The 22,645-nt window shown below is 42.7% G+C and overlaps 1 protein-coding gene across 1 annotated transcript in view; it reads left to right on the top strand.

The window, feature by feature from the left end:
* The window catches only part of PDE8A (phosphodiesterase 8A), a 135,848-nt gene that overhangs the window by 70,697 nt on the left and 42,506 nt on the right, over positions 1-22,645 (top strand). Inside the window, exons 4-8 of the mRNA XM_082649261.1 lie at positions 6,980-7,036; positions 7,737-7,791; positions 15,928-16,016; positions 19,998-20,076; positions 21,722-21,859. Of these exons, the coding sequence (XP_082505387.1) occupies positions 6,980-7,036; positions 7,737-7,791; positions 15,928-16,016; positions 19,998-20,076; positions 21,722-21,859 (418 nt within the window). The remainder of the gene's footprint in view (positions 1-6,979; positions 7,037-7,736; positions 7,792-15,927; positions 16,017-19,997; positions 20,077-21,721; positions 21,860-22,645) is intronic.

Genomic DNA, 22,645 nt, shown 5'->3' on the forward strand with positions numbered 1-22,645 from the left:
AGAGAAAGTGACCTGGGTTGCTTAACATGCGGTTTTAGAGAAGCTTAGACTGTCATGAGTGCATGCCTTCTACCAAGTCCCCACCACCCTCCATCCAGCCTCTGATGGGGGTTAGGGTTTCCCAAGGGAGAGTTCTGAGTTTCATAAGTTCTCCTCCATGTTGAGTCCAGCTCTGTCCATATTTGGCCCCAGATTTCCAACATTTGAGGACAGGAGTGGTCTTTTCTGGTTGGAGCACATCCTCACTGCTGTCAGCGGCTTCTCACAGAGTGTGGTTTCATATTCCAGCCCCATCAAGGAGGCCTCCTCTGAGTACCTTCTTCCAATCAAGATCTCTTGTAGGCGTGGCTCCCGACCCGAGAAGCTCACGGGTTTGGGTAGGTGAGCGTAGAGTAAGCAGAGCCGTCACCCCGCTGTGTTAGCTAGAGAGCAGACCTCTACAAAGGCACCCCGGTCACGCTCCTTTCCTGACAGCTGTGTCACAGCCCTGGCCAGGAATCGGAAGTCTTTCTTGCTAGCTGTGTTCTACCACGTCACTTTTGTCTTGTTGGCTGAGGATTTGGAGGACAAGGGGCGGGGGGAGTCCTTGTGCCATTTGTAGTGAGTTTTCTAGAGGCAGGAGTGGGCCCTGATTTACTTTCCTAGTCAGTTTCATCTCAGTTCTGGCCCTTACCTGGTTTATCTCCCTTAAGATCATCCCTTTTAAGGGTGCCTGCCCACTGTGGACTGTTCCTTCAAGGAATCTTTCCAGGCCGTCCCTCCTGAACCTGCTCGCCCTCTCTCTCCACTTACACTGCTCCCTAAGAGACCTTAGCCCTGGCAGAGCCCCGTCTGTCCCTTCTTCTTCCTTTTGGGATACCTGATCAACACCCCCTGTGAAGGGTTTTTCGTCAGTTGCTGATGTGTCTAAATGATTAACATTCAGCTGTATCTCTCTACTGGGGGCATGTGGAACTCCTTACACTCCTTATCAGATGCCTTCCTAGAGGTTAGATATTCTGTGTCTGCGATATTTTCAAACTCACCAGTTGAGAGAACCCTACTTGGCAGGTCTTCTTGGTTCAGGACACTGTGCTTGTTACCAGAGCTACACAGGTGAATAAGACATCATTCTTGCCTCTGAGGAACAAATGCTTTTGTTGGCAGGGGCAAGCGAGCGATTTCAGCACAGCTCATAGATGCCCACAGAGGAGGTATGCTGCGGGTGCCTTTGTCTCGGAGGGCTTCACAAGGGGGTGTTTGAGTTGAGTCCCAAAGGATAAGCGGGAGTTCTGAAAGGAAGGATGGTGGAGAAAAAACATTCTGGGTGGAGGAAGCAGCATGTGTAGGACCGGGCAGGGTGTCCAGGGCTCCTCTACCTGGTGTCGGGTGGCTGCTGGATCCAGCAGGTACGGGCCCTGCCTCAGGGTGAGGCTGGAGCAGCAGACGAGCCTGATCTGGAGGGCCTTGTGTGCTGAGCCAAAGGCTTTGGAGTCTGCCCTGTAGGCAGTTGAGACCCTGGGGTAGTCTGCGTATTCTATGCAGGGGAGTGTCCGGAGTGCACTGCCAGAGCACTGTGGCTGCCGCCTGGAGAGTGGAGAGGGAGATGGAAGGAGTGGAGGCCTGTCAGCCAGCTGTGAGGCTGAGGTCAGGGCCTCCTCCCAACTTTCTGTAGAGACAAAAACTGACCACAGCAATGAACGAACCAAAGATAAGATGACAGATATGTCAGAAGTTGGGAGACTGAAAAGGACAGGGATTCTCACTGTATCTCTTGTGCTATGGGGACCAATAAAGAAGCCTGTTCCTGGAATGTCCTCTGCATACTTCAGCCTCTGAAGCTGAAATTCCAATGGCCCTGCAGGAAGGAAGTGGGAAGAGGCTTTGCTTTACTCCCACTGTGTCCTGCTGAGCCTGGGAAGCTGGAGTTGCACCGACCAGAGCCGAGCACCATCACTTCTGTGATTTACTTTCTACATCCACTAGGAACCCAAGACAGGGAGCAGAGGGAGATGGACAAAGACGTGGTTTTTCCTGCCATGTTGTAAGAAGGGGCAGAGGCATAAGGAGCCTGGGAACATTCCTTCACATATTGCAGTTTCAAAACAGCAAACTGCATCAGTTGTCAGGTTTAGCCAGAGAATGGCAGAGGGCAGGCCAGGAGTCCCCTCTGTGCAGCAGAGCCGTTCATGCCTGCTGGCAGCGCTCTCTGAGCACAAACTTGCACCTGTTGACCTGATCTGCAGGTCCAGACCTCAGAGGAGGACGGCTGCTAACCCCAAGGGGGGTGCAAGGGAGACTCCTCTGACCATCTCTGCTGCAGACAGTCTGCCTGGGTGGATGTTGCTCCCGTTCAAGGATAAAGAAGGGGACCAAAAAGCTGCCAAATTATGGAGGGGGAAAGAACAGCCTGAAGACAAAGAAAATTGTTTTCTATAAGAAACTGAAGAACCTTTTAGAAGACATATGCTTAGTGTACTCAGAAGAAATGAAGAGCTAGTCCTCTGTGCAACAGGAGCAGGGCTCTGTAATGAAAGGGAAGATTTTTATAAAGGGAGATGGAGGAAGTAAAGCACTGCGTAGAAACCCAACATAAGTTAACAGAATTAAGTCTGTGTTGGCGTGAAAGGATGCTCAACATCACTAATCATTAGAGAAATGCAAGTCAAAATTACAATGAGGTATCACCTCACACCAGTCAGAATGGCCATCATCAAAAAATCTACAGACAATAAGTGCTGGAGAGGGTGTGGAGAAAAGGGAACCCTCTTGCTCTGTTGGTGGGAATGTAGATTGATACAGCCACTGTGGAGAACAGTATGGAGATTCCTTAAAATACTAGAAATAGAACTACCATACGACCCAGCCATCCCACTACTGGGCATATACCCTGAGAAAACCATAATTCAAAAAGAGTCATGTGCCACAATGTTCATTGCAGCACTATTTACAGTTGCCAGGACATGGAAGCAACCTAAGTGTCCATCAACAGATGAATGGATAAAGAAGATGTGGCACGTATATACAATGGAATATTACTCAGCCATAAAAAGAAATGAAATTGAATTATCTGTAGTGAGGTGGATGGACCTAGAGTCTGTCATACAGAGTGCAGTAAGTCAGAAAGAGAAAAACAAATACCGTATGCTAACACATATTTATGGAATCTAAAAAAAAAAGGTTCCAATGAACCTAGGGGCAGGACAGGAATAAAGACGCAGGTGTAGAGAATGGACTTGAGGACACGGGGAGGGGGAAGGGTAAGCTGGGACAAAGTGAGAGAGTGGCATGGACATATATACACTACCAAGTGTAAAATAGATAGCTAGTGGGAAGCAGCCACATAGCACAGGGAGATCAGCTCGGTGGTTTGTGACCACCTAGAGGGGTGAGATAGGGAGGGTGGGAGGGAGACGCAAGAGGGAGGAGATATGGGGATATATGTATATGTATAGCTGATTCACTTTTTTATAAAGCAGAAACACGACATTGTAAAGAAATTATACGCCAATAAAGATGTTTTTTAAAAAAAGTCTGTGTTGAATGCAGAAGCAAGATTGAACGCAGAGTGCTGGGTGCTTTCATAACAATCTCTGGATTTACCTTGGTCTGAACGTCCTTTTTACTATCGTAAATTCCATTCTTTTCAATGTGAAACTCATTCCACGTGGCAGAGGGAACAGTGGCATAGTACAAGTAATGGAGTTGTGGTTTTGTAAAATTTAAGTCGTTGAAGAGCTTTGCTATGTTCATACAGTAAGCCTCCAGCATGTGGCCTTTTTTCTAGTTTTGTATCAAGACCATCATCAGAATTACTTGTAGTTTCCTAGTGTATCTGGAGACTGGTAGTTGCCCCCCAATATCCATTTCTACTCTTAATAGCAGAATATCTAGTGTTTAGGTGGGAATACGACCACCTAGAAAATATACTGCATTCCCTAGCTTTTCTTGCAGCTGGCCAATGGAAGTGTCATGTGCATCTTCTGAAAAGTGTCCATGAAGGGAATATGCATGTCCTTCTTCCTGCTGTCTGGAACATGGATGTTATGGCTAGAGCTCAGCATCTGTCTTGGACCATGAGGAAGAAACCACGTACAGACAATAATAGAGGAACGTAAGACAGAAGGAGCCCGGTTCCTGATGCTGCAGAGTGCCATTGCAGCTTGGACTGCTCACCTCTGCACACCTTGCATGTGGGAGACAAGTCTTGTTTAAGCCACTTTCTCTGGAGTTTTCTGTTGTGCATAACCAAATCAAATGCAAATGTTTCACCAGGTAGCATGGTTCTGAGAGCTTCCCAGTATGCTTGTGCAGCCTTTCAGAATCTCATGCTGTAGACTCACGGCCCATCTTTCTATTTTTACTCTTTTTTTAAGATTTTTTTTTGATGTGGACCTTTTTTTTTTTAAGTCTTTATTGAATTTGTTACAATATTGCTTCTGTTTTATGTTTTTTTTGCCCAGGAGGCATGTGGGATCTTAGCTCCCTGGCCAGGGATCGAACCCACACCCCCTGCATTGGAAGGCAAAGTCTTAGCCACCAGACCGCCAGGGAAGTCCCTCACGCCCCATCCTTTTTTCTGACTTCTTGAAATCTTCCTTCCGAATGTCCGGGTGTATATTTTGATGAGGCCATGTCATTTCTTTCTTAGTTTTCATGAATTCTAAAGTAAAGGGTGTTATTTTGCAACCCGGGTTCCTGACATTTCTATTTTCTAGCTGGTTCTTCCTTCTTATGGACCAGAGAAAGTTAAGAATACACCTCTGCCTTTTCATACCGTGTTAGACCTCCTTTGCAGGGATCTGCTTGTCTCCAGGAAACATGGTCTTTCCTTCTACTTTGTCCTTAGCCCAGTGCCCCTCATCTGTGTATTCAAATCTACTTAACTGAGACCATCTACGTGGTTGCGTACTTGCTATTATACCACTCAGATCTCTGTTTTTCTTGTAAAAAGATGAGAGCTAGTTTGAAATGGCTGGCTGCATACTTAAATTGCCTTTTCTCCCTCTAAATCTTCGTGATATGATAGAAGTATAAATGTAAGAACAACTACAGTGTCCTAAGAAGTCATGGAAATACCATTCGTGAGTCCATGTCTTTCATTCCCTGTCTAAGATTAGTGCTAGGGTGAGTATTAGCCAACAGGTTTGAAAAGTGACCTGGCCTTGTCTGTTGTGTGAGGGTCTGCCATGCCAGTCACCCTCCCGAGCCGAAACAGCCCTTCCCATGGCTCCTTCTCCAGGAAGGTGAGCTTGGCTATTTTCTAGGCAGGGAGACCATGTTTGAACCAGGGCCTGGCACCTGGTCAGCAAGCCCTTCAGCGACCTTTCAAGAGGGCTCTTCTGGTAGAACCAGGTAGCCAGTGCCCTTTAGGTTGGCTCCCTCTGGAGATGGTAGGCAAATAGAAGCTGGAGGAGTACAGTGGACCCTAGGAGAAGCAGAAGTGTTGACACAGAGAGAGCGAGCGAGAGAGAGAGTGTTACGAGCTACGTGGTCCAGGAGAGAGACTGGCTGGTCCCTAGGGCTGCTTTTCCATCCCTGAGCAACTTCCCAACCCCAGAGCTAGTCTGCATCTGTCGTTGGACTTCAGCCTTTCTCACCCTGAGCTCCATGAGAAAATTAAGCCTCAGTGCCCTGAGGCAGGGATAGGCAAAGGGGAACACAGTCAGGCCCATTTGTTTATGTATTGTCTGTGGCTGCTTTCGTGCTACAATGGCAGAATTGAGTAGTGACAGAGTCTGTATGGCCCAAAAAGCCTAAAATATTTATTATCTGGCCCTTTACAGAGAAATTTTGCCAAAACTGAGGCATCCGTTGTATATGATGAATTGACTTTTCTCTTATGCATCTGGAATGGTTATGTTATGAACCATCCTTGGGAGAATTGAGAAATAGTCACTCAAATCAGTTTCCGTGTTTAGTGATTCAGAATTGACACAAGTGATTCTTGAACCAGCAGAACTGAAGTAAGGCAGTAAGTCTGGGCTACTCTTTGTCTCATCCCGGACACATTGTCCAGGGGCCAGCGCACTTCTGACTTGGCTGGGGCAGTCTGGATCCAGTCCTCTCCATCTCCTCCGTCTGAAGTCACCCTCCGGTGTGAGTCCTCTTCCTTCCCGGCCAGGGGCCGAGTTCCTCCCTCCCTCCCTGTGTCCTGGCTCTTCTTCTCTGGATAGGCCAGCTTTCTTCCCCAGGGTAGGATGGGTCAAAGCCATTGCATATCTCCAGTGGAGCAACTTCTTTTCCTCCTGCTCCTCTCTGTCACATTTATCTCTGCCCTCTCTCATCTTTTGGCTGGATTTTCATTCCCCGTGACTTTCTGGGAAGCTGCTTCTCCGGAAGGTTAAATTCAGTCCCTGCGGGCAGACTCATACTCCGTGGGTCATTTAAGTGGAGCAGTGTCTCCTACTTTTCTCAACCAGTCTTCCATTCTTAATTTTTCCTGTCAGGTGTTGATTCTCCTCTTTCTGACTGATAAGAATATCTTGCATTTCCAAGCTTTGAATATTTATTGTTACTGTTTTTGCCTGCATTCTACTTGGGAACCCTTCTTTGCACTGCTTAGAATACAGTGGAGAGCTGACCCTTGGGCTTCTTCACCCCCACTGGAATTGTCGCCATCAGCTAGTGGTAATATACATAAACTTGCATTTTCCTTTGGTAGGAAGAGATGAGTAACCCCTTTCATGTAAGCCCCAGGTAGGGAAAATTTTCCGCTTGAAACAGCTTAGGTTAACAAAGAGCAGAACAAGTAGAAGGCACATCATTTGCACTATCTTCACACTCCATAATTGTCAGGGTTACCATAGGCCACTGGTTAGGAGTTTGTCCTCCAAAGAGAGAAAGATCAAGTAGCTAAGAAGGTGACTCCAGCATATGAAGGGATCTTTTGCTCTTCCTTCTCCCTCTCCCCAACTTTAATTGGTCTACCAAAATCGTTTAGGTATATTTAGTTTTTAAAGAATTGCTTTAAATTTATTTTAAAACTTTTTTTTTAAAGGTCTATCAGATCATCAGAACTCTCAGAAAACACAGTTATTGTTGGTGTAGTACGCAGGTAAGATACTTCCTTCTTTCCTTCTTTTTTGATGTTGAAATTCAGGTGTCAGTGTAATGTTTGCTTTTAACAGAGGCCCAAATAACAGCTTGTGGGCCGTGACAGGCCTCACCCTTTTTAGTTGGGCCTTTTTTTTCTTTACTCTTTCTTATTTTCTTTCACTTTGGCAGTTAAATTCATGGCTGGAGTTTGTACTCTCATACTAGGTTTTGTGATTTTGGACTGCCTTTCCCTTTAGAAATAGGCAAACCACGAGAGAATTCCATTCCTAAAGTATGAATGTTTTCCAGGCGTATTTCCTAGGGACCTCAAACTCCAAATATCTATGCAGATTTGAATTATACATAATTGGGGGAAATCTTATATTTCATTTTAAAATTGGAGGTAAGGAAAGAACAGAAGTAATTTAGTTTAAGTTAAAAGTTTTACGTATCAAATAGATATACAGTCACTCCTGTGTCCTGGCTGTTAGTGTAATCTCTGTATTTCAGGCAATAATACACACTGCCAAAAAGCCTAGTGTGAAACTAAAACAGAAAACTGTTTTCGACTTTATACGTTTGATTTGTATGTTAATCTAATTCATCTAAAGGGGCTCATTATGTGACAATTATAATATTATGTAAATTAATGAGTAGTTAAAGATGTGAGATGTAATTGATAAAAACTGTCTCTAACCATTTACTGTATTCTTTTGAAGGGCGGTTAGAGAAGAGTCATCTGTAATGTCCCTCATTGAGGCTGGCTTTACAAGGGTAGGTACCCACTTTTTTGTTATACAAGTGTAATTCAGCATGAGAAGGTATTTTATCTCAGTTTAGAGCCCAGCAATAGTTTTGAATTAATTTGAAGAAAAAAAATTGTCCTTATGCTGTGTTACAGTTTGGTTTAACTTTATAATCTGGTAATCTCATAATCCACAACACTTTGCTTTCTTAGTCTCTCAAAATTATGCCTGCTAAAGTCATCTAAACATACTAAAATCTCCTTTAATGGCTTACTCATTAAAAATTATACCATAGGATGTGTTGTTATAATGCTTACATGTATACATGCAACTTTAAAGCCAGTTTAAGGATTCTGGAAGTAAGACCTCCCCAACGTGGCTCCCTTTCTTTCCACCACTGGCTCCAGTCTGTTGGTTTCTCTTAAGCCAAAAAGCTTCTGAAGGCTTTGGTCAGCTGGTTGGCAATGAGCCTTGGGAATCATGATGGAGAGAGCTTATGTAAGGCTGATTGTTGGGCAGATTTGTAGCCCAAATTAATATTATCAGTGACGTAGTCCAGAAACCTCAAGCCTTGAACTTAGTTTAAAGTGATTCTGGGGCTTCCCTGGTGGCACAGTGGTTAAGAATCCGCCTGCCAATGCAGGGGACATGGGTTTGAGCCCTGGTCCGGGAAGATCCCACACGCTGTGGAGCAACTAAGCCCGTGCACCACAACTACTGAGCCTGCGTCTAGAGCCTGTGAGCCACAACTACTGAGCCTGTGCTCCACAACTACTGAAGACTGCACGCCTAGAGCCCGTGCTCCGCAGCAAGAGAAGCCACCACAGTGAGAAATCTGTGCACCGCAATGAAGAGTAGCCCCGCTCGCTGCAACTAGAGAGAAACCCGTGCGCAGCAATGAAGACCCAACGCAGCTAAAAATAAAATAAAATAAATGAATGTATTAAAAAAATAATAAATAAGGTGATTCTGGATGGTAGCACTCCCAAGTATTCAGAAGAAGCAAATTACAAATCCTCCCAGAGAAAGACACCTCCTTCTTTGGCCTCAGAGAATCTCTGCAAATAATCAGTCAGGGGCAGCAGGCAGCACTCAGCATTAACCAGTCCACCAGGAGACAAGGCATTGCAAGTGAGAACTAGCGGGGGGAGAAAGACAGCAGGAACAGACCCTCACAGTCCTCAGAAATTAGAATGATCAGATATGAATTGTAAAACAATTATGCCTATTATATGTAAAGAAATAAAGACAAGACAAGCTTGGAAATATCTGCAAGGAATAAGAAAGTATAAAAAGTGACAGTACATTTTAGGTAGAACGTAATTGAATTTTGAGAGGTGTACATATAATAACTGAAAATTTGAAAACTTAGTAGGTCAGAAGAAGTTATCCAGCATGTAGCACAAAGTTAAAAAAATAGAAAATAAGTTACAGAGGTTTAGAAATGTGGAGGTAGAATGTACGGTTTAGCATGTATATAACTGGAGTTCCAGAAGGACAGGAGAGAGAATGGGGCAGTGTATTTGAAGAGAATTCTCCAGCAATGATGGAAGACTTTAGTCCACAGATTCCAAAATTCCAAAGTAGAGTAAATAGAGAGGACACATCATAGTGAAAAAACAAAGAGAAGATCTTAAAATTGCCAGAGAAAAAAGATTAACCTTCAAAAGAATAACAGACTAACAGCTAGCTTCTCAGCAGCAATAAACGGAAGATAGAAAACAGTGGAATAATATTTTCAGTGTGATAAAAGAAAATAACTGCCAACCTAGATTGTTATACCAAGCCTAAATACTTTCAAAAATGAAGGTGTAATAAAGACTTTCAGAAATATGAAAATTGAGGCAGTTTGTAAGTAGCAGATTCTCACAAGGAAATTCGTAAGGAGGTACTTCAAACAGAAGCAAGGTAAATCCCAAGTGGGAGGCCTGAAAGGCAAGAAGGGATGAGGAACAAGAAAATGTGAATGTGGGGTCATTATAAACACATATTTACTGTACAAAACAGTAATAATGTCTCATCTGATTAGAGATTACGGTGAGAAAAGGACTGTGACCTGAGTCACACACCCGGCTAAGTTATTGTTCGTGCCCTTTAGGGCAAAAGAGATATTCCTTTTGGGGGATATACATAAAATTCAGAGATGTATTTCCCCAGTAGCCCTGTCTGAGGAAAATAATTGAGTAAGGACTTCAACCATAGAACAAATGAACTGGAACAGAAACTCTAAGATGAGGGAGAGAGCAGTAGAGAGAAGTGATGGGAGGTGAGCCTGCCCTGCGCACATGCTCCCCTGCTCCTCCCTCCTTCTCGAGCCCTCCTTCTTTCTGTGTCTGCGTGTGTACATACACAGGTACGGGTATGTGTGTGCAATGTAGAATATATATGTTTATATGTAATTATTATTACATAACATCCAATAATATCTCAGTATTTAAATTCTAGACTATCTGAACAAACCCTAGGTGTCTTCAAGGTTTCGGGGGAGGAAGTAGAGGTAAAAGGATTCTCGTGACCTCACCTAGCAGACAGGGAATGGGGGTGGGCAGTGAAAGTATTCTGAAGTTTGCTTCTTTATGGGAAATGTGCTGGTGGGAGATACTTTGTTCTGGAGGTAATTGGTATCTTGTTTTCAAATAATAGTAAAGAAATCTATGTCTGCTTTTGAGATCGTTGAAAAGGAAAGTAACCATTAACAGAGAAGTTTAAGTAAACTTCCAAATTAACAAAATATGGAATTTGCGGGAATTCCCTGGGGGTCCAGTGGTTAGGACTCCACGCTTTCACTGCCGAGGGCCCGAGTTCAATCCCTGGTCAGGGAACCAAGATCCCGCAAGCTGCTCAGCGCGGCCAAAAAACAAAAAAAAAAAACATATGGAATTTATAGCAACTTGATCAAATTGGCAGATCCAAGGAAGGGGAAACAACAGTGTGAAAGCAATCATAAACACTAAGATAAGAATAAAATCAAGTGCATGGGAATGGGCTGAATTCTCCCATTAAAGGATAAGCCATTAGATTGGATTACAAAAGTACAATTATATGATGTTTATAAGACAGTGATAAAAGGAGCTTAATAATAAAGAAACAAAGAGGTAGCAAATAAATGCAGACAAAAGGAACACAGGAATTCCAATATTAACATCAGATAAGGTGGAACTTAAGACCTTGTTTTGTACACACATAATTTTATATAAAAATTTTAGATTATTATTATTACATAGTTTTTTGGTTCTCCCTTTTTGACACTCCGACAACATTCACACATATCAGTGCCTGTCCCCATTCCCTGACCTCCACTAATCCATGTGAGCTAGTATGAGAAAAACCACATCAGCCAGCGTGAAGGTGAGCATTCCTTTAAGAATCCCAGGTTAGAAGTTGTGGATCACCTATTCCCAAGAATCGTTAGGTCATCCCTCCTTAAACTGCTTAGGGAAGCATTCACAAGAGGCAAAAAACTTTCCCAGATAACTTTGAAGATCTTTATATTATTACTCTTAAGCTGCAGAACTGGCTATCCTTTTTTTTTTTTTTTTTTTTTTTGCAGTACGCGGGCCTCTCACTGTTGTGGCCTCTCCCGTTGCGGAGCACAGGCTCCAGACGCACAGGCTCAGTGGCCATGGCTCACGGGCCCAGCCGCTCGGCGGCATGTGGGATCTTCCTGGACCGGGACACGAACCCGTGTCCCCTGCATCGGCAGGCGGACCCTCAACCACTGCGCCACCAGGGAAGCCCAGAACTGGCTATTCTTAACAAAGACCTTCGATGCTTCCACTTTGCAGTGAAACTAGTGAAACTTGTGGGATAGATTATTCATCTTGCCTTGGGTTGTTTGCTTACCTACAGCCACCAGCAGTCATTAAGCTTTTTATTTGTACGAGGTCATAGATGCAGTGTTGGAAATTGTGTGTTTGAAATTCTGCACAAGGAAGTCCATCAGCACAGCTTCGTGGACTGGGAAGCGTGTCCTGGTAGAAAGTCTAGTTAGCCATGGACTTTGTATTTTCCTAGTATAATTGAGTTATCATGAAACTAATTTGAAAATTCAAAAGTAACCGACATACACACTTTGCCTGCCCTCTCACCCGTACAACTTAATCAAGGTGTCCCCCCGAAGCGTTTGCTGGGAACCACGGTTAAGTGCATGTCTCTGCGAAAACACTCCCATGCAAAAAACACAAAGGGTTTAATTTAAAGTAGTCATTTTAGAGGTCTGTGACTTAGGAAGTATGGAGATAGCAGCAGCCTCACCACTTTATAAGTGACGAATCCAAGTCAGTGACCAGTCCTCAGAGACTACACGTGCTAACTCTTCTCATGCAGAGTCCTGTACCCTCAGGTAACAAAAGGATAGTGAGGTGACAGAGGGCACGGAGACAGAGCAGAGCATCCAGACCTGGAGGGAAGGCGATTCTCCAGAGTCTCATGGCTGGGAGGCAGTGGGGCCCATGCTTGAACCCAGCCCTGGACCTGAAAGCCATCACCACAGTGAGAACTCTGGGATTCAGGGGGCAGTCAGCTATTCTGTGGATTGGCCGTAGTTCAGGAGTTCAGGATGGATGGATGGAGACCTACTTGCCTCCTCAGGTGGACTTGGCAGCTGAGCTTTTGCTGACTAAAATCTCGAAGGTTAGGGTTTGGTATCTCTCAACACTGGTTGTGCGTTAGAACCCCCGAAAGGCTTCCCCGGAGACCCTGTTTCAGTTGGTGTGGGGAGGAGCCTGCACGTTGGTATTATTTTTTAAGATTGCAGGGAATTCTAATATGCAGCCAAGGGTTGAGAACCACTGGGTGGGGCCCAGCAAGGTGGGTGTGGTATGCTCTGGAGAAAGCAAGGCCCAGTTGTCTCAGGAGTCTGCAGGACTTGTGGCCCCGGCCCCTCTTGTGGGATGGGTTGGGGAGGGGAGACCAGCTGCTGTTCAAGCAGAGGGAATAGCAGCCTGATGCCTGAAGATCCCTGGACCTGCTGCCCTTCTCCACCCTCCATGCCCTGTGGAATCCTTGGGACATGAATGAAAGGTGGAGAAGGGCAGGAAAGACAGGATATTTAGATACACAGAACAAAGCAGAGGTAGCGAGGGGGAGGGGCAGGTAGCAGGGGCAAGATGCTGTACTTTTAGTCACATGTGCTTGTTTTTAGCCATGATGCCCACCTTTGGGGTAAAAAAGTTTGGATATGTACATTCACACCCAGTGAAAACTCTGGTTGCGTGCATGGGAGGCCATGACACATAATACACATGGCTCCGTGTCCCAAGATGTCGCCTGCAGAGCAGGTGAAGCCAGGCAAGTGCGTGGACAGCTGGAGACACCTGTCCCCCACCCCTTGTCTCCTGGAGTGGCACAAGCACTATACCCGGAAATCTCTCCTCCCTATTCCTGCCTGGTCCGCAGTGGGCACCTCTGCAGGTGGGCAGTGTTCCTGGATGTGCCTGAGGGGTCATGGCTGACTGAGGAGGGAGCGGCAGGGCCAGCACTCTCCTCCCCTCTCAGCAGCGGGGAGCTGGTAGGCATGTCACCTCTCTCAGACTTCTGTGGGTAAGAAGGGCTGTGTTTGGCCTGCAGACCCGGGAACCATCATGTCCATGGCCAGCAGGCCTTACCTTCCCTCCCAGAGGACGGCAGTCACTGTGCTTTATGTTTGTGCAACAGTTTACAAGTTAGAGTGCTTCCTCATGGTCGTCTGTGGTGGAGCAGGGTGTCTTGTTTTGCAGGTGAGGAAGCAGGCTCAGGAAGGTTAAGGGCCTCATGGAGCATCATACAGCTTTTAAGGCATGAACTTGGGGCTGGATTTTTAGGTTTCTTGACACAAAGACAAGACCCTGAGCACTGTCCATACAGGGGTATCTGCCTTCACTGGCAGTAGAAGGCGCTCCACAAGGGGCCCTGTCCCCTAGATTGGTCCGGCTTTGGCTTGTTGATAGTGGCCTGCAGATGCCCTGCCTCTTAGCCTCAGCTTCCTCCTCGGTGAGATAGAGTATTATCCATGTATTGAGCAGGTGAAAGCAAGAGCTGTTCACAGAAATAGGGGTGAGTAAATGTTCACAAATATTTTTTTACATCTGAATGTAACTACGTGACAGAACGTAGCGACTTGTAAGATGTCTTCATGAAATACATAATTTGGTGGTGCTCAGGCTTCCCATTCCCATGTAAATTTGCTTTGTTGAGATGTTTCCATTATTGTAAAGGTTATTATACAAAACAGTTACTGTCCACAGCAATAAGAAAGACTGGGCAAAGCCATGGCTCTGCCAGTACCTCTGCCGTGGAGGGTAATCCTTTGTCAGCTTAGTTGAGCTGCTGTTTGAAGTGACTGTAGGAGAATTGCCTGAGTGCGAGTTACCTCTGTGAAACTCAGCTGCAAAGAGATGTGCAAGCATATTTTTGCTTACCGTGAGCTTGTACAGCTCGAAAGAGGACAACATATTGCTCTTGAATAGGTGAATAGACTCTGAAAGTTAATATAGGTAGGACTTTAGTTAATAAATTTCCTCCTCCTGTATATTCTAGGCTCTGCTAGTAACATGTAGACATCAAAAATCCTCTTACTTCAAGGCAGTGAAAGAAAAGCATTTTTTTTTTTGGCCGGACGCGGGCCTCTCACTGTTGTGGCCTCTCCCGCTGCAGAGCACAGGCTCTGGATGCACAGGCTCAGCAGCCATGGCCCACGGGCCCAGCCGCTCCACAGCATGTGGGATATTCCTGGATCAGGGCATGAACCCGTGTCCCCTGCATCAGCAGGCGGACTCTCAACCACTGCGCCACCAGGGAAGCCCAGAAAAGCATTCTTAAGCGCTCTTCTTTTTCCTTGAACTTTTTTTTTTAGTGGAATTAAATATTGTGTTAGTTTCATGTGTACAGCAAAGTGATTCAGTCATATATATATACATATGTATATATATACATATTTATACTTTTTCAGATTCTTTTCCATTAAAGGTTATTACAAGATATTGAATAGTTTCCTGTGATATACAGTAGGACCTTGTTGTTTACCTGTTTCACATACAGTAGTGTATATCTGTTAATCCCAAACTCCTAATTTATCCCTCTCCCCATCCTTTCCCCTTTGGTAACCATAAGTGTGTTTTCTATGTGTGTCAGTCTATTTCTGTTTTGTAAATAAGTTCATTTGTATTTTTTTTTTAGATTCCCACATATAGGTGATATCATATGATATTTGCCTTTCTCTGTCTGACTTACTTCACTTGGTATGATAATCTCTAGGTCCATTCATGTTGCTACAAATGGCATTATTTCATTCTTTTTTATGGCTGAGTAACATTCCATTGTACATACTGTACATATATAAACACACACACACACCACATCTTCTTTATGCATTCCTCTGTCGATGGAAATAGGGGTGTCACAGAAATAGGAGGTTGCTTCCATGTCTTGGCTATTGTAAATAGTATTGCTATGAATGTTGGGGTGCATGTATCTTTTTGAATTATAGTTTTCTCTGGATATATGCCCAGGAATGGAGGCCTATTTTTTTCTAATTCCATTTATTTACTACTTTATTGAGATACTATTCATATACCATGTAATTCAGCTATTTATTTATTTTAAACTTGATGTAATATTTTTATAAAAATGTAAAATAATTATAATGCAATTTTCCATTTCCTCATTTTACTTGACAGTGTGTCTCGTACATCATTCCATATAAGTGCATGTAATAGCTGCATGCTGTTCTATTAAATGGTTATATTATAGTATACTATAGTTTTTTACATTAATTTATTTAAAAAATTATTTTATTTTTTTCTCTTTCCAGCAAATACCTTGCCCTTTCTGCCTTTCTTTCCCTTCCTTCCTTCCTCCCTCTCTCCCTCCCCCCTTCCTTCCTTCCTTCTTTCTGCCTTTTTTTCTCTTTATTGAGGTATAGTTGATCGATTCAGCCACTTAAAGTGTACAACTCAGTGGTTTCTTAATATATTCTCAGATATGTGCAAGTACTATTTTTTAAAAGCTAATTTGGTACCCATAAGTTTTCATCTCTCATTTCCTGTTCATCATGAAAGATAAATTATTTTTTAGATTTCAGGTACCAAGTTGAGAAGCCTGTTGGAAAGAATTATTTTTTATATAAGTATTTAATCATTTAAAGGTGCACATTTGTTTATCCACAAAATCCTCTTTCTGTTTGTAGAGGTATGTAGAAAACCCCAGCGCCATGGCCTGTTACAATGAACTGCTCCAGATGGAGTTTGGATTGGTGCGCCCACAGCTGAAACTCAGGTAATTCTGCTGCTTCTGGTAAGCCGACCATACCACACAGAGCATTGTTGCAAGTGAGGACTTCGGTTGTGGGCGGCTATATTTTGGCTGTAACTGACCTCCTGCTAAAATGGGATGGGGTGGTGGGAAGGCATCTCTCCTCACAAAATGCTTTCGGAGTCTGCCTGGATGTCTAATAGGTGGTTATGTTAGTGATTGGAGACTCAGCATTTAAAGATGGGGCTCCAGTGGGGGGACTTCCTGGCGGTCCAGTGGTTAAAACTTGACACTGTCACTGCCGGGGCCCTGGGTTTGATCCCTGGTTGGGGAGGATAACACAAGCCACATGACGTGGCCAGAAAAAGAAAGAAAAGGATGGGGCAACAAAATAATAGCAAATGAAAAAGCAGGATGCGAAAGTATATATACTGAATTATCTGTTTTGTTTTTTAATTAAAAAATTACTTTTAATGTACACATACACCCAACCCGTTAACATTATTATCTCTGGTAGGTGACATGTTTTCTTCTCTACAATAAGCATTTTGTAATTTGCTCTTGCTCAGCAGTTTTTGTTTTTTTTTTTAACTGATGAGTAGAAACCTAGTTCTTTGTAGAGTGAGAAAAGCAGAAAAATTGGTAAAATTATATGAGGTTGACAGAAGTGAAAAAAATGTCAGTCTCTCTGTATCATCCTAGGTCTCTTCCTTGGGTGGTCTACTATTCTTTAACATTTCCTTTACCAGGATCAAAGAGAGAATGAAATCATTCTGTTCATATGTGCCCAAGGCAGAGATAAGGGGATTAGAATTTGGGGTACTAATGTTGGTAGGGACCAGCACAGGGTATCACATGCAGAGAAGAAAATACTTCATAGACAAAATGAAGTGTGAGGTAGCAAAGAAGTGCTGCTGAGCAGAGATGTTTCAGGGCTAGTGAGGTCTACAGAAGAGCTCCTTTTTATTGCCAGAGTTTTCAGGGAAACTTGAGATGGATGGTTGGCCTTGGGCCTGCCTCCTTCTCATTCCTGGGTCTTCCGCAGCCTGGCTGCAGCACTCCCACAGTGAGCTGGGCTGCTGCCCTCTCTGAGAGGAGAGCGGAACTGTGGAGCAGGAGGTGATGTTAGAGCCTATTTCATCAAATCACGAATCACGATGCAAAAACCGAGACCCAGGGAGGTTAACTGACTTACATCCAAGATCTCCCACGCGGCACGTGGCAAAGGTAGTCCTTTAGGTTGTAACCCCCATTTTCAAAACTGCACTCATGGTCTCTCCTCATGCTCTACTTTGTTCTCTGTGTGCCAGCTGACAGCTAAAGGGAGATGTCCACTATGAAGGGAGATATGAAAATATTGATAATGAAGAAAAGGGGTAAATGTGGGGCTAGAGAATTGGGAGCAGTAGAGAAAGACTTGTTCTGAGAGATATTAAAATGCACTAAAAAGCTATAACAAGCATCTTTGTGTTACTGCTAGATCAGTAAACTAGAATGTAAAGTCTAGAAGTAGACGTGCATGTATTTAAGAATTAGGAACATAAGTATATGTGTTCAACATGGCAATTTAAATCCACACAGGAAAGGGTGGACTTTTCAATGAATAGAATTGTGACAACTTATTAACTGGAAAGAAAATTAAGTTATATCCCGATCTCACACCCAGTCCCAAAATAAATTCCAGTGTGCATAATGTTAAAAAGTGTGGCCACATAAGTACTAAAAATGTAAGTGAGCATATGTATTTGGATAATGAAGTCTTTTTAAACTCAGAATGGTGTGAAAGCCAAATTTTATAAAGAAAGAGAATCAGATTAGACAACATAAAAATGTTAAGCTTGTCTCAGTAAGTATACCTTAAATAATGTTAAAAATTTAGACAAATAACAAACTGGGAAAAATACATTCTTAACATACAGGACAGATAGGTTAATATCCTAAATACGTAAAGAGCTTTGATGAATCCGTTTAAAAATGGAAACACCCAGTAGAAAAAATTTAAAAGGACATGTTGTGAACAAGCAGTTTGTAGGAGATATTAATGGCCAATAAACATGAAAAAAATGTTCAGCTTCACTAGTAACCAAAGAAATGAAAATGATGTACCATTTTATATTTACCACATCTGCAAAAATTAAAAAAGAGTGATAAAACCCAGTAGGGCTTCTCACAGATCCATCTCCTCCAAACTTGTTATATCAGAGGTGGGAACTTACTTCTCGTTGTTTTTTGGTTCTTGTTTTTTTAAATAACAGCTTTATTGAGGTAATTCACTTGATTTTTATATGCCAAGAAAGAAGAGCTAATTTTTATTGGCTAAAGCTGCTTTGTCTTATTTAGCTAGACAGTTTAGTAATACCAGGAATAAAGTAAAAGCATTGTAATTATTGGTTTTATAAATGTAATCTCTGCACTTTATGAACAAGTAGACAGTTGCTTTCTCTTTTTCATCTTCTGAGGCATATACAAGAAAAAAACTGAAAGCATTCCCCAGTTATGGGGAATTTGTTTGACTAAATTATGGTATAATTTTACAATAGAATATTATATAGTTATTAAGAGTGATGATAAGGAACTAATTATTGATATGGAAAGATGTTAATGTATATGGTTCAGTGGTACAAGCAGATGATAAAACTGTCGACTATGATCCTGTTTTTATAAGTATATGTATTACATGTATATTTACACAAGAAATTGCCTAGAACACCAGTTGATATGCGTAGGTGTTGGGATTTCAGATGATTTAATCTCACTTATTTTTAAACAGATTTATCGAGATAAAATTGACATTCTATACAGTTCACCTATTTAAAGTACACAGTTCAATGGCTTTTAATGTATTCACAGAGTTGTGCAACCACTGCCACAATTTTAGAATATTTTCATTACCCCCAGCCCTAGATAACCACTAATCTAATTTCTCTCTATACATAGATTTGCCTCTTCTGGACATTTCATATAAATAGAATCATACAATATGTGGTCCTTCTAACTTAGCATAATGTTTTTCAGGGTTCGTCCATATCTTGGCATGCATCAGGGCTTTATTTCTTTTTATATCTGCATAGTATTCCATTGTATGGCTAGACCACATTTTATTCATCCATTCATCAGTTGATGGACTTTAGGGTTGTTTCCACCTGTGGGCTATAAGTTTTTGTGTGGATGTATGTTTTCATTTCTGTAGGGTATCTACCTAGGAGTAAAATTGCTAGGCCATATGGTAACTCTATGTTTAACAGCCTGAGGAACTGCCAGACTGTTTTCCAAAGCAGCTAGCTGCACCATTTTACACTCCCACCAGCAGTGTATGAGGCTTCCTCACCAACACTTGTTTTTATCTCTGTTTTTGATTGTAGATATCCTAGTGGGTATGATGTAGTATCTCATTTATTATTATTTTCTAATTTTTAAAAAATAAACCTTTAGTTACCTGTGCAATTTAAAAATGTTTTCAAACACTGAGGACAAGGGAGAATGCTCGCAATATAAGGCTAAGTGGAAGCAGAAAACAAAGCTCATGATCCCGATGATCCCAGTTTTGAGCAAAGGATTTGTTGAAAGTGATAATAGCTACAGATGGTGGGCCGCCTCCTTTCTACCCGGCTTCGTGTGGGCTTCTTGACTCCATTTTCTCATTGAGTCCTCACGCGGACCCTTCAGATGGTGAGAAGGCAGAGACCCAGGGTGGTTCAGTCATGTCCCACAGCCAGCGAAGGGCTGTGATCAGACCCTGGGGTGTGTTCCACCGGGTCCACTTGTCCTTAGAATGAAGGAAAGGCACCAGATTGTGCGTAGTCATGATCCCAAGTACTGAGGTGGCAGGAGGTGCTTATTTCTTCCTTATGCTTTTTAGTATTTCCCCCTACTTTTTCTTGAGTTAGCATTAGTTACCTTTATAATCAAAGAACACATTTAAGTAAGTTAATGTAATATTCCAAGATTGTATTACATTTTATAATATTTACATTAAGCAGTCCTTTTTCTTTTCCACCCATAAAGGGCTTGTAACTCAACGTTCACTGCATTAGAGAAAAGTCAAGAAGCAATTGAAATTACAAGTGAAGACCACATTGTACAGGTTTGTTGTTTTGGAAGCTTGTCCTGCTGAATTTCTGGTTTGTTTGCATTTTTAAGATTGAACCCCTTCAGTATGTTTTTTTGTGTTTTTTTCCTCTCTTTGAAGTTCAAGGGACCAGTTTTTCCTTAGAGGATTATCAGAACAAAATCTATAAAATATATAATTTAAAATAAGTTCCCTATAGGTAAGAAAAGGTTCCAATAATTACTTAATGTGCTAGAAAATATTCTGTAAATGCAATTAGCATTTGCTGTTTCTCACTTTTTTGCATATTTATTTACTTAGCAAGGAGGGACTTTTATCCAGAGGATGGTTTCTGCGGCGGAGTGGGGTAGAGAGAGACTGTTGGAGCAAGGAGAGGCTCTGCCCATAAGGGCTGCACGCTCTCACCTTTCTTACTGTTTTTGAAGATAGTTTACACCTATAGGAATTTACTAGAAACTACTCAAAATTTCAAAAATAAACTAGCAATTACTTCACAAATTATCCATTATTAGAAAAGTGGCTTCATGTAAGTGACTGAAGATAACATGGCTTTCAGATAACAGCAAACAGGTAACATGTATTTTCATATAACAGCAAAAGAGGGAGTTGTGCCAGGGGAATGTGCCTTTTGTCTGAGAATGAGCCCCACTTTGATTTTAGTTCTGAGCACTCCAGTTCTTCACTTTAATCGAACTAGTGACTTTCTTGGTAAAGAGTTGATGATGTTAGCATTCAGGATGGTGCCCTGACAGGCGACATTGGCCAGTGCTTGAGGGCACAGGCTTGGTATCAGTCAGGCCTGGCTTCCAGTCAGCCTCGGCCCCTTCCTAGCTGGGCATCTTCGGGCAGGTGACTTAATCTGTCTGAATTTGCTGTCTCATTTGTACAAATGGGAATAATATTAACGCTAACAACGACTTACCTTTTGTAAGGATGTTCTGAGGATTAAATGTGTTACTGTGTGTGAAGTGCTTTTACTACAGTGCCTAGCAAGGAAAACAGACCTTAAACAGTATGATTATTGTTTTATCATCGTCATTATTTGTTATTCCTATCAGCACATGCACAGCTTTCCCATACATTTTCTTCTAGTCTTACAGCCCTATTTGAAACTTAACCATAAAGCCTTGCATTTGTAAACACTTCCTAGTTCACAGCCTGCTTTCCAAACTCATTATTCATTTGCATCATATGAGAGAGGCGAAATAAGTGTTTCATTCCCATTAAACGGATGTGCAGACTGAGACTTGGAGGGGTTAAGTGACTTGTGGGAGTAGCCCCTGGGTTTGCAGACTCCCAGTCTGGTGCTTTCTTCCACTGTATCATAATCTCAACAGCCCTTTTGTAGCAGCCCTGGGTCTGTCTCCATGCAGCTTCTTTCCTCTGCTGGTGTTTAAGTGGAGTGGGCCTGCTGCCCTCCCTGCAGCCTCAGGAGAACAAGGCAGCAAGCCCAGCCCGGTGTCATCGGAGCAGAGGCTTCTCCAGACTCCAAGGTTTTTCTGGGGTTGTGCTCTTGTGGCTTTAGAACCGTCGTAGTGAGCGCCAGGCCCCTGGGCTTTCTGGGGGAAAAATATGATGGTTTAGGTTGAACATCTTTGATTGTCCTCTTTTCAAAATTTCTTTTAACTCACATGATGTTTTTTCCTTTGTCTCCCCCCAGTATGCAAATCCAGCATTTGAAACAACAATGGGCTATGAGTCAGGTGAATTAATAGGGAAGGATTTAGCAGAAGTGCCTGTAAATGAAAAAAAGCCTGATTTGCTCGATACTATAAATTCATGCATCAGGATAGGCAAGGTAAGTAAGAGGTCACTACCCTTGTTACTCTCACATAACAAAGAGGGAAGGAAGGAGACCTAGCGCTCACTGAGCACTGCTAGAGCCAGGTGATCTCAGTCTCACTCTTCCCAGAAGCCTGGGGAAGTGTAGGTAGTGTTTTCTCTGTTATGCCCATTTTGCAGATGAGGAAATTGAGGCCAAGAAAGTATATAAAACCTGACCAGCCAATAAGAGTAACTTTGACACTTAACATCATTGTTTTCATTTTTGTAATAAGTGAGTTAAGTTGATCTTTCTAATAATTGATCTTCTAAGTGGTAGCTGTTGGCAAATGGTCTGGGTAAAGGATTGCCAGTGAGTTAACACATTCTCAGAGCACATTGGAGCCCATCGGTTCTCTGAGCCTCGTTCATTCATTCAGCATTTTTTGAATGCCAGGTGTGCTAGGTTCTGGTATAGAAAGAAGGGCAAAACAAAAATCCCTTAGAGAACTCATTCCAGGGTGCAAAACAGACAGATAAAAGTAGTCATTGCATTGTGATGTGAGAAGTTACAGCACCCTGGTGCTGAAGGGGTAGACAAAGCAAGGCAGGCTCAGTCTGAAAGGTTATTTCTCTCTCTGAACTGTGGCTTCTGACAGCACCTCACTGTTACATTAGGTTTTAAAATATGATGAGAAGGAAAAGGCTACTGCTTTCCATAGTCATTCTTAGGCTTTTCTGCTGGGCTCTTTTTAACTTTTAGAAGTTGGGACTGTGAATCTGATTATTCGGAACATTTGAAAAATTGGTGACCTGCTCTCTT

This window comes from Grampus griseus (assembly GCF_964374135.1).
Source record: "Grampus griseus genome assembly, chromosome: 2".
In the NCBI taxonomy this organism is placed as follows: domain Eukaryota; kingdom Metazoa; phylum Chordata; class Mammalia; order Artiodactyla; family Delphinidae; genus Grampus; species Grampus griseus.